Below are 12598 nucleotides of genomic sequence, written 5' to 3'. Positions count from 1 at the left end.
AAACATATATAATGGATTCTGATTTACTTTGAGAGTTCTCCAGTCTTATTCCTATATGAGGTATTATCAGCCATTAGATGTGTTTTGAATATTAACTGTAGTTCTGAAAGGCTATGTATTAATGAACTGCTTTACATTGTTCTGTTGACTTACATCAGGAAAAGTAAGGCCACCAAAACATGTTTAGTATGTCAAAAATGCAATAAACTTTTAAAATCTGTGATTAATTTGTGATTAAATATTAAACATTCAATATCATCAATAGTAAAAAATTTAAACAAAAGTAGTATTCTTACTAAGTTGGAACTGATATGATCCTAGATATATTAAAGAAATATATAACAATATCACAGATAAAATATACATGTTCTAATATATTTAGTGATGATTAAGACCCTTTTTAGCATGTATGAATGAGATTAGGAATGGAAAATATAAGTAAATATCCAATTTAATCTATATTATTTAAATTTATTTTTCACATAGACTTTTCTTTTAATACTTGTTTCTCATTTGTAAATAATTACTCTTTGACTTTGGCAAATCATTTGATTTTTCTTCATCTTAATTTTTTCATCTGCTGAATGGGGACAGTGATATTTTTAATGATTATTACCATGTTCTAATGAGATTATAATAGCTCATGAAAGAACTTTGCAAAAACTATATAAATAGAAATTCTTGTTATTGTTAATATATATACATATGTATATATGTGAATGTATATATACATATACATGTGTGTATGTGTGTGTATGTGTGTGTATAACATGGTGCAGCTAGGTGGCATAGTGGATAAAGCACCAGGCCTGGTATTGGGAAGATTCATCTTTGTGAGTTCAAATCTGGTCTTGGACATTTACTACCTATCTGACTCTGGGCAAGTCACTTAACTGTTTTGTGCCTCGATTTTTTCATCTATAAAATGAGCTAGAGAAGGAAAGCAAAGAACTCCAATATAGTCAGACACAACTGAAAAATAACTCAACATTTAACATTTAACTACTTCAACATCTTTTTATGTGACTCTCATATTTGGGTTTGGTCTTCTCTGTGTGCTTTCCAACTTTTTTCACTGAGTGTACTATTTATTTTTATGTCATCATTACTCATTATTATTTTGTTTTCATTCCATCTCTAATGTACAATTAAATTAAAATTGTATTTAATTAAAAGATTGTATTTTAAAATGGTATAAGTTATAAGTATATGTTACCCAGAATGATTTGCTTTATGTAAAGGTTTCTCCCACTCAGGGCCACTAACTCCAGTATTTTGTTTCCCTGAATTTTAAAAGTTCTACATTTAAAAATACAAATACACGAATCCATTTAAGTGAGGTTGTACATAATTGCTATATTGAAGTCCACTTTAATAACAAAAACACAGGCTAGAAAACTAAAAACAAAAATTATCAGATTCACATTTTATCAGTACAGCACCATCTTTTGTAGAATATGTTGCTTCAAATATTATTGGTTCATCAGAATAGACCATTAACTATGAAAGGTAGCCATTTGCTCTTTTCCTTCAGAAGCTCAGAAGAAGCAAATGGAAGATAACATAGAGTTGAACCAAGAGGAATGTGTATCAGAGACTGCAGATAACTCTACAGAAGAACCTGTTGAAGGAGGACCAGATGCTGATGGAGATGGAGAAGAGATGACTGATGGGATAGAGGAGGACTTCGATGAAGATGGAAGTAATGAGCTGGTATGAATTCAATATTTAGTATCTAAAATATTCATGTAATTAACATGGGGATTTCCAAGGCCTTTTCATTTTAAAACCAGGGTCAGTGCAATTTAATCTTGTCCCTTATTCACCTTGTAATAGCTAACATTATATAGCACTTAAAGATTTGCAAAATTTTATGCCAATATTATATCATTTTATCCTCATAGTAACCCTTGGAGGTAGATGTTATTATCCCTATTTTACAGTTGAGCAAACTGAAGCAGGCAGAGATTAAGTATCTCTCCCAGATCCACACAGATAGCCTTTGCATATGGTGGATGATAACTATTTAATTAATGAAGAACAGGAGCTTTATCTGGAGAGAAAAGGGAAAAGGAGTCTCAAATCCCAAATGGCACATACAAATATCTGCTCCTACTATTGCTCTGCCAGGTATGGAATTTCTCATTAGTCAGCAATATTTAAAATGTTAGAGATTAATAAAACATCTCTGAAATAACTTACCATATACTAAAAGGATACATTGCTTACCCATGTCCTGGATAATGCTACTGACTGGAGTCATCATTTTCACTGAGGCTGAAAAATTCGATATAGCCAGCATGATTCTTCACATAATGTGGATAAAGATGATTTATTTAGGTCTCTGGCTGTAGTGAATGCCATGGTACTATTTGTAAATGTGTCTCATAGACTTTTTTTTTTACCCAAGGCTCAGATCTCACCTCCCTTTTTTTTTCCTTTAGGCTAAATCATTTCTTTCATTTTAATGTTTCAGGATATAAATTCACTGTTTTACTCTTTCACTTCATGGCCATTCTTAAAGCTTAGAACCCAGAAACACCTATTGATGAAGCCCTTTGTCTAATTTTATTTATCATGGCATTATATAAAGTATCTTAAGGACCCAACTAATACAAAGGAGGAGGCTATAGAGAAGGTGTATGTTCTAGACAGGTAGAAGGCACCGTGTTTAGAGTGGCCAGGCTTGGAGTCAGGAAGACCTGAATTTTAAATTCTGCCTCACACTCTAGCTGGATGATTCTAAGCAAATCATTTCACCTTTATTTACCTCAGTTCTCTCAACTATAAAATGGGAAAAATAATAGCACCTATTTCATAGGGTTATTTGACTTATGAGATATCACATATAATGTGCTAATCTTAAAGTACTGTACAAATTAGCTATTATGTTATGCTTGCTATTTGTTTGGGAAGGTAATGTTCAGTTAATAGATACAGCAACTTTATTTAGGTTTATTCCTAGAAAATATTGATTAAGTCAGCAGATTTGCATTGCTATCCTCAGATGGACACTAATTTACTATACGAACTTAAAGAAGATCCATTTTATATTTAGAAAACAACTGAGTTAAAAACCTTGGCAGATGTTCTGGTAAATATTTAACAACTGGCTCTCCAGAGGGGAAAACTGTGCACATAACACACTTTTAAGTTTAATCTGTTTTATTAACATTTTCTTCATCACTTTCTTTAGTCCAGACAATCAACAAAACAATAGATGAATCCTTGATTTTTAATATTTGCCTACATCTGAGATATAAATGCTTACACTGAAATTTAATAATTAGCTCTCATGAGTTGAAACAAGCCAGCTTCAAACACATCTTTGATTAGATCACAGAAAATTACTAATGAAAGAAGGATCTTAAGAGATGAAATATAATTCTTTGAATTGATCATTGGCTTCAATGAATGGATTATCAATTTCTTCGTATGTAAAATGAAGATACTGAACAAGAAAACATCCTTCCTAATTGAAAAATTCTGATTCTATAGTTGTGATTTTGCCAGCTGACTTTATACAAGATTTTAGAGTCATAGGTCAAGAAGTTGAAGAAACCTCAGAGGTAATCTGGTCCAGACTTCTCTTGTTATAGATGAAGAAACTAAATGGAAATAATTTGGCCAAGATCACACAGTCAGTAAGTAGCAGAACCAGGAATGGAGCCCAGGTTTTTTTTATTTGAAATTCAATGTTTTGTTTTGTTTTTTTTTACATTGAACCACACTGCATATCAATAATACATCTTGCTTTAAAAGATTGTCATGAGGGGAAAACTTTGCAAATCTTTAAATGTTATACACATATGAGTTTTCTTATTATTAATAATAACCTCATTTTCATCTTTTTATTCATTCCTAGAATGAATCACTATCATGTTATTATTATATTATATTTATGTTCTGTAGACTATTGTACAAGTAGACAGCAGATTTTTAAAATTGATTTAAAATATTGCAATGTTTTATATATATATACACATATAATGTAGGCATCTTCAGAACATTTCCAATAGCAAATAGGATAATAGGGAGGTTATGTAGATAGTTTTCACTAAATCTCAATATTCATATACTTTTGTTTACACAAAGCTTGAAGATTGTTTTTTTGTAAGATACATCTATTAAATTCATTGTTCTTAAGTGTCAGTTTAGATTAGATTTGACAAATTCAGATGATGATAATAATATGGTTATGATGAAGGCAGAAGAAGGAGGAAGAACAAGAAGAAGAAGGAAAAGGAGGAAGAAGAAATGGAAGAGGACAAGGAAGAAAAAAAGAAGAAAGTAGAAGCAAAGAAGAAAGGAAGAGAAGGGGAGAAAGAGAAGAAAAAGAAGAAGAAGAAGATGATGATGATGATGAAGAACAATAGAGAGGTACACAATAAACAAACATAGGATGATCTATTAAACCAGCACTACATCTTTTCTATTTATATATCAAGTCATTTACAGAACATCTACTAAATGAAGAAGAATGTGTAAAAGCCCAGTGGAAAATATAAATGTATATATGGCAAAAATTCTGACTTCAAGAAAAATATAAAAATTTTCAATTGAAAAATTTGAAAAATAAGGTATAGACATAAGAAAAGAGAACTAACAATAAAAGACACCAAAAGATAAATACAAAATTTAAAGCAATATAAAACCAAAAATAAATGCTAAAACATGTAAGGCTCCATGGAAGAGATGGCATAAATTGGACCTTCAGTGATGAGTAAGATTCAAATAGGTCCAGAGGAAGAGAGAAGAAGCACTCCAAATTGACAGAATTATATTAGTAAAAATACTACAAGAACAATTCTAAAAGATGAGGATTCTTGATTATACTTCAAATCCTATAAATTCCCATAAATTTTCTAGTTTGTGTAAAATATAACAAACATTTTCAAGTCCACATTTGTCACATTTCACATAAAATAGAAAAGGGATATAAAAGAATTTTAAGAACCAATTACATTTTTAGGCTGAATCCCCAAAGCCAACCAAACCACTAGAAGGAGTGAAAAAACAATTTACATAAGCACCCAGGCTGAGACAAGAGCCATTGCATTTGAAATGAATTAGGTTATGTCATCTCACTTGCAATGTAAGCCATATAGAGAAAAAAAAAAAAAAACAGTGGCTTAAGAATGCCAAGAGAATTCTAACTTTTATGAATTGTTCTTGTGATTAATTATTCCTTTTCTTGCTGAGTAGACACAATCAAAATAAGACTAATTATGAAGGAATGTGGAATAGATTGTCAAGCTAGAATGAGTAATATTTTGGCCTATATACTATCTACTGAATAATCATGCAGCCATCATAGATGAACAGTAAATCATCTGAGCTTACAGAATTGTCATACATCTCTGCATATTTGAAGGAACTCTAAACCACTAACTTAGACTTGTAGATGAAGCAAATTGAAAAAAAGATATAATGGGAACAGAAACATACTTGGAATATAAAAATGGAATTCTGAATCCCAGTTCTAAACTATATTAGCTATGAAGGAAGCCTTTCAGTCTTAATTTCCTCACCTTTGAAATCAGGAAATTGTACTTGTGCTACATTCTCATGTTATAGAAAGTATAATATTACAGTTTAAAAGACTTTGTAAATTGAGATCTATATTCCATTCATTTCCATTAAAAATGTTTATTAATTTTGTACTCTGGGCAACATGCTGTGATTGGCACTTGTGATAAAAATATTGAAAAATAACAGTCCCTACTCTCAAAAAGTTTTAATCTAATATATTGAATTTAATATATGCACAAGCGATTTTTATATAAGACAAAATATGACAATATGCTGTGAAAATATGAAGAGGAAAAGTTTATTTTCAGTGGGAGCATCAGTATAAACTAATACAATTTAGATGCTAAGGAACACCATGAGTGAATGTGCAGAAGTAGGGAGAGTACCAAACAGAATCTGAGGCCAGTCCTAAATTCAGTTTGGGTTGAATGTAGGCTGCATGAAGGGGAGTAGTATGATATGTTTGGAAAATGACCAGATAGTGATTTTAAATGTTGATTTGTATTTTAGTCTAATGGAAGAAAGAAGACTCTAAAGATTTTTGAGGAGTATATCATGTGCATTAGATTAGCTTGGCAGCTATGAGAAGGGCAAATTTCAAAGAGGAGAAATTAGAGGAAAGGAAATTAGTTAAGAAATTATAACAATAGTCCAGGGGAAAAGTGAAAGATCCTGAATTAGAATGGTAGTGTGTGGAGAGTAAGGAGTAACAGTTACAGTGAAGATCAAATCAATAAGATCTGTCAAGTAATAGCTGTAAGAAAATGAGAAGAAAGGAAGCTATAGGGATGACTCAAGTGTCAAGTCTAAGTGAATGAAAAGATTATGATTCCATTAACTAAAATACAATACAGAAGTCAGAAGAGGGAGAAGACTCTGAGAAGATAATAAATTGCATTTCAGATATGTAGAGTTTGAAGTCCTGGTGGGGCATCCAATTGGATGTGTCCAGAAAGTAGTTGTAAATATGTTTAACCACTGGTCATTGTCCTTGTCCTATTCAGCAGCAGGAAAGTTTCAAACTCACTCTGGCACTTTGTACATGCATATCATGATGCGAAAATTCTAAGGAGACACAAGCTCTGTTTCTTGAAGAAACATCTTCTATCTGTCAACTTTATTCCTCCTTGAATAATAGTTCTTAGTCATCAATCAAAGCTCTGTAGTTGTACAGATTTGTCTAATGATAAATTAGTTCTGAGCTCCCAAAACCCTGCCTTCATCCATAATTTGCTGTATTTCAGTGAGCCCTAGATAGTTGACCTTTCCACAATGGAAATGGTTTACCACATAGGTAAATACACATGGTATACTGCCTTTTTCCCTCTCTTAGCAAAAAATCAATAAGCGAATAAAGTAGTTGTGAGCCCTCCAGTTCCATAGATTCTGGAAGTTTCTAGCCAAAGGATCAATATGATTCAGGAGCTCTAGAAAATAGACATTTTGAGTGTGGTAAGATGCCCTATATCTGCACTAGATACCTGCAAAGTAGTATAACAACAGTTTTCATAGGATCTTAGTCTCATTTATTCATCTTAACTGTCATTAGGTGGAAAGGCAGGAGCTTTATGCTGGAACTCATGATGTAGAATATGGACTTGGGAGCAGGTGTGAATTTGGGAATTTAGGTGAGCTTGAGGCATGAAACTCAATCTTGGTTGGTAACTGTCACTGGCAAGAATCTATGACTTCTGGCTGTCACCAAATTGAGTGAATAGATAATAATTATCTCACAGAGTTGTTCTGAGGATAAAATGAGATATTTGTAAATAAATAAATAGAAACACTTTGCAAATTTTAAATCACCTTATAAATGGTAACTATCATTATCAATGTTGTACTTTTACCCAGGAGTGATGTCTATAGTTTCTTAAATGAATGTACCTTTTTCCTTCATGAAAATGAGGATATTTGACTTTGCCTAACTTTGTAATATCGCTTTAGTTTTCCCTGTTTTTAAAGCATCAATAGGGATTCAGTGGGGGTTCACACTGGTTCTTTTTTCACCTAGAGATATGATAACTCTACATCAAGAGATCTGAATTCATTTAGAGCAGTGGAGAATCTTGGTATTATTTTTCATTCACAAGGTTCTTTTTTCACCTAGAGATATGATAACTATACATCAAGAGATCTGAATTCATTTAGAGCAGTGGAGTATCTTGGTAGTATTTTTCACTTATATTGGCTACAATTTCTTCTTAGTCTTTTCACTTTCTAAGTCTAAAAACTATTTTCTTGACAGAAAAGATGAAAGTAATAAAGAACTATTGTAAAACATAAAAGCTTTATTTATCAGAACTCTTCAAATTTCTTCCCTTAGACTTCTGTTGAAGAATAGAAAATAAATTCTCTGTCTCTGTCTCTCTCATTCTGCCACTTTGTCTCTTTCTGTCTTTCTCTATGTCTTTGTCTGTCTCTGCTTATCTCTTCTTTCTTTTTCCCTCCCTACTCTCTACTTAATGAACTCCAGTAATCCCTCCCTAATTTCTATTTAAAGCCCTTCAAAGCCTAGACACTATCCATCTTTTTTGTCTTCACTGCCCTCCAAACTCTATACAATTCAGCTACTTGCTGCTCCTCACTTTTGCCCTTACTTTCCCTGGTTTCTTCCAAGACTAATTCGAATCCTGTTTTCTGAAGAAAAGGCATTCTGAACCTTCAAGCTCTTACTGACTTCCTTTTACTGGTTAACTTCCATCTATTCTGTATGTATCTTTTATGTACTTAGCTATTTACATATTGTTTCCCCCACCAATAAGAATGTAAGCTTTTTGAAGGCAGGAAATGTTTTTGGCTTCACTTTTTTATTCCCACTAATTAGCACATAAATAAGAGTTTTGAAAAATTTTTGTTGATTGTTATTTAACTGTACCATTATTTTAAATTTTCAAATATGGAATAAAATATCATTAAATATTTCCAGTATTCCTATGTGAATTTAAACTATTGAAAAAAAGATTAGATTTTGTAATATTTGAACAATTAACCTAAAAGTATCATTCCATGAACTGTCTAAAATAGAACAGAAAATCTTCAGCACACTAATGCAAAGTGTAGTGTAGCTCTCATATCCAAAGTTCTTTTATTAAAAAAAAAAAAAAAAAAGCAGAATCTGGCTCTAGAATACCACATTAAATGTGCATTAAAATTTATTTTCTTTAATCATAGTGATATATAATCATTTATTGATGTCCTCAAGTACTTAAAATCATTTTTGAATTTGCTTCTACTTAATCTTGCTAATAGTAGCCATCCATTTCTTAAGAAGTTTTATTAATGTACTTTGCTTTTACATTACAAACATTTATAGATTACTCCCACTTCATGAGACACAGTGGCCTATAACTTTATATGTCTTCCTTGCTCTGAACAACCTGTGGCAATTTTTTTTAAAGAAATCTTTTTCTATTGTCTTTAGTTATCTGCTGCAAGTTTCAATTCATGTATGATCTTAGCCTTGTCCTGCCAATCTTATAGTTCTGTGACATTCAATTGCACTTATCTTTAGTTATGTGCCTCTTAATTTCCAATGTTTATACATAGAATATTAAACTTTAGACCTCTGCATGTAATCACATTTGTATGTTTCCATGGCTCCCCATTTTCTTCAATCTTGGTATGATTCAAAATGTTATCATCAGATAACATCAAATTTCATCAGAAATTCACTGTTTCTAAATAGGGTGGTTGGTTGAATAATTCAACCAACCACCCTATTTAGAATCCATGGTTAAGTATCATAACCATCTTTTTCTTTTAAATTGTTGAAGTTACATTTCTAATACATAGGGTTTGTGTCTAATTCCACATAATCTAAGGAAATAGTTTAAGAAATGGAATGAAGTCATAAGATCATAGATTTTTAAGAAGGAAGTGATTTTAGAGATGAACTAGTACAGTTCTTCAAATTTATAGATCTAAAAACCAGAGAGACACTGAGAATTAGAAAGGTTTAATGTCAAGTTACCAGTAAATTGTAGAACCAAGAATCTGTGATTTTAATAGAGTATTCATTCATTATACTATATTTTCTTTAATGTGGGAGGCAGAAATAGAAGAAACAATTGGATAAATTCACATGTGACACCACAATTGTTTTTAACATTTCTTGAATTAACTAACTTGAAGACTTTTAGGATGATTGTATGTTAAAATGAATACTGTGAATATGCACTGAATTTCTCAGTGAATAAGAATTTGCTTGCATTTTTCTCATATTATATGTGAATAGTTCTTAATTTAGTTCTAGCTTCCAAATTAATTGAGCTATTTTAATTTAAAAAAAAGATTTAAAGCAAAATTAGCTTTAGAATCCAACATTGGGTGTTAATTTAAAATAAATTTACTTTCAAAATAGTTATTTAGATTATGCAATGGTCCAGACACCAGACAGTGCTGCCCAATTGCAATCCTACATTTCATCTCATTTATTAAATTACTTCCTTAGTTTATGTGAAATCAAACATGTACTCCAGATATCAGAAATATAATTTAAAAAATTAAAAGAAAAGATAGCGATGATACTTAGCTAGTGATTCTAAATAGGGTAGTAGGTTGAAGAATAGCAGAATGTTCTAAACAGTGAGTTTCTGATGATAATGCTCTGAATCATAGCTATATTGAAGAAAATGGGGGAGCCATATAAAAATACAAATGTGGCTACATAGAGAAGACTAAAAGTTTGATAGACTGTGTACCAAATGGAAGAAGGAACAAAGATGAATATAAATGAGTATCACAGACCTTTAAGAATATCAGTAGAAGACTAAGGTCCTGAATGAGCTAAGACTTACAAATGATATAAAAAAAAAAACGACAAAAATCCTGTTATTTGAATAGAAAATGTAATTCTACATACTGAAAGATAAAGATTGTACAAGAATATTGGTCCTCCAATTGCATATCAACCAAATTGTAAGTTTCCATTCAAAACTTATTTCAAAAGATCTAGAATTTCACAGTACACTCCTCCATAGTTATCAGATGCCTTCATGCATTGTTGTGATCAACTGAAAAAGAGGAACTAGAGACTAACCTTCTTATGGTAACTCTTTTCACATTTAGTTTATTTTTTTTCCTGGACTATTAGAAGAGTCTCCTAATTATATCAAATAAGATAAGGCATTGTATCTGTTTATTCCCTTCTCTTCTCCTTCCCCTTCTGCAATAGGTTTTCTGCCTTGTGTCTTCCTTTTCCAATCTATCCCCCCCACAGCTGCCAAAATAATCACTAAATAGTACTGGTATCTTTCTTACTACATTCTAGTGGCTCAAAGTCCTCTCTAGGATCTCTAGTGGCTCACAGTCCTCTCTAGGGACTCACAGTCCTCTCTAGGATCAACCATAAACTCCTCGAACTGGCATTTAATTACCTTCACAACCTGGCTTCAGACAATTTTTCCCTCTTATTAAATGTTCCCCCTTTTCATGCACTCTGGTCCAGACAAACTGCCTTGCTTGCTATTTCTTATACTAGACATTTCATCTCAGTCTTTCATAGGCTGCCTTCATGATTGAAATGTGATTCCTCTTCTAATACCTTTTTGGACCTTTCATTTCTTCTATAGCTCAACTCCAATGCCATCTTCTCTAATGTCAAAGGAGTTAATTTTTTTTTTGTATTATGAACACCTTTGGCGGTCTGATAATGTCCAGTACTATTTTGGGTTTTTGCTCATATTCATAGTAAAAGAGTTAGTTGGGGTTTGGTAAAAATAATATTTTTTTTCACATTCTAAGTTCATAGATCTCTCTGAAATCCATCCATGGGAGCCAGCTTGAAGACCCAGGTTGAGAATCACTATTCTACATAAAACTTCCTGCTGTTGTCTCCCCACCAGAATCACCTTGTATTTTTGTCTCTATTCTATATATTCTTATTTAAAGTGTGTGTGTGTGTGTGTGTGTGTGTGTGTGTGTGTTTACATATTATTTTCCCCTTTAGAACATAAGCTTCTGTAAAAACATTTCTGTATTTGTATCACCCATGCTTGATACATAATAGGCATTGAATAAATGTTTCTTGATTGATTAGTTAGTTCTAACATCACTTATCCTATACTTGAAACTTTTCTAAAGTGGTTGGACCTACAACAGCTTATCTTCTACTATTCCAGTCTTTGAGAACCCAGGTTCACCTCTATCCCATGGTGTGCTATTGCAGTAAAATTTTAATGGAGATATATTCCCTGTATTTTCCCTTGGAAGATACTGTACACCACAAATTGTGTTGTAACTAATATTTTTAGACCTACCCTCTGACTTGGGAAGTGTATTAAATCCCCCAATGAGAGGATAAGTCTAAAAATAAAAAAGAAGGGGGAAAAAGCATAATTTTTATTTTAGAATTTGTTTATCTAGTCAAGCAAATAATCAGTAGAATCTAAGAAACTCAGGAGGCCATGGACATTTAACACTACTATATCAAAGTCAATACTCTGTTCAGTTAGTTTTTAATAATTATGCATTATTCCTTCCTAGGTGTAATAAAAATGCAGACATGAAGTGGTCTAATGTAAATTAGTCAAGCCAGAAGGAGTTAGAAAACCAAAAGAGAAGATAAGGTTTGTTTGGTTTTTTTTTCCAAAACTGGAATTTTTATAACCAAAAAGTAAAAACAAATAAAAACAAATCCAGAAATTAAAAAAAGAAATGCAAAGGTTAAAAAAGTGGCAGATATTTGAAAAAATAAAGTTTATGTATAAATACAAGTGAAATAGAGACTTTCATTTTTCTGTAAATGTTTGGAGACTTGAAGAACCCTCGCTTAGAAATGCAAATTCAAGTCTGTCTCTGATGAGTTTGAAAAGCAGAACTATAAACTCAGAGCCTACAGCCAAATAAAATAAAATCTTTCTTCAAATCCACTGTAGAGAGCTTCAGAAATTCTAATCCAGACAATCTGCTGGTTTTACAATATGTTTTCAATGTGGGATGATATGGGGAGAATGATAACCTGTATTTTATTTAGCTAAAATGATACTGTGACAAAATGGAACAATTAAAAAAAGATTCTGAGGAAAATGAAATTATAAAGTCTTTTGAGTTGTTCGTGTTGTTGCTT

The 12598-nt window shown here is 31.8% G+C and overlaps 1 protein-coding gene across 10 annotated transcripts in view; it reads left to right on the top strand.

Moving 5' to 3' along the window:
• The window catches only part of RALYL (RALY RNA binding protein like), an 801687-nt gene that overhangs the window by 757554 nt on the left and 31535 nt on the right, over nt 1-12598 (top strand). For 7 of the 10 annotated variants that reach the window (XM_051969970.1, XM_051969967.1, XM_051969971.1 and 4 more), the window contains one exon: nt 1535-1713. The exons of 2 other annotated variants lie outside the window; for them this stretch is intronic. In XM_051969970.1, the coding sequence (XP_051825930.1) occupies nt 1535-1713 (179 nt within the window). The remainder of the gene's footprint in view (nt 1-1534; nt 1714-12598) is intronic. One more of the 10 variants, XM_051969968.1, reaches the window with a different exon arrangement.

This window comes from Antechinus flavipes, chromosome 1, assembly GCF_016432865.1.
Source record: "Antechinus flavipes isolate AdamAnt ecotype Samford, QLD, Australia chromosome 1, AdamAnt_v2, whole genome shotgun sequence".
Classification (NCBI taxonomy): Eukaryota; Metazoa; Chordata; class Mammalia; order Dasyuromorphia; family Dasyuridae; genus Antechinus; species Antechinus flavipes.
Note: the sequence above shows the minus strand (reverse complement) of the source record. Positions and strands in the feature narration are given on the sequence as shown.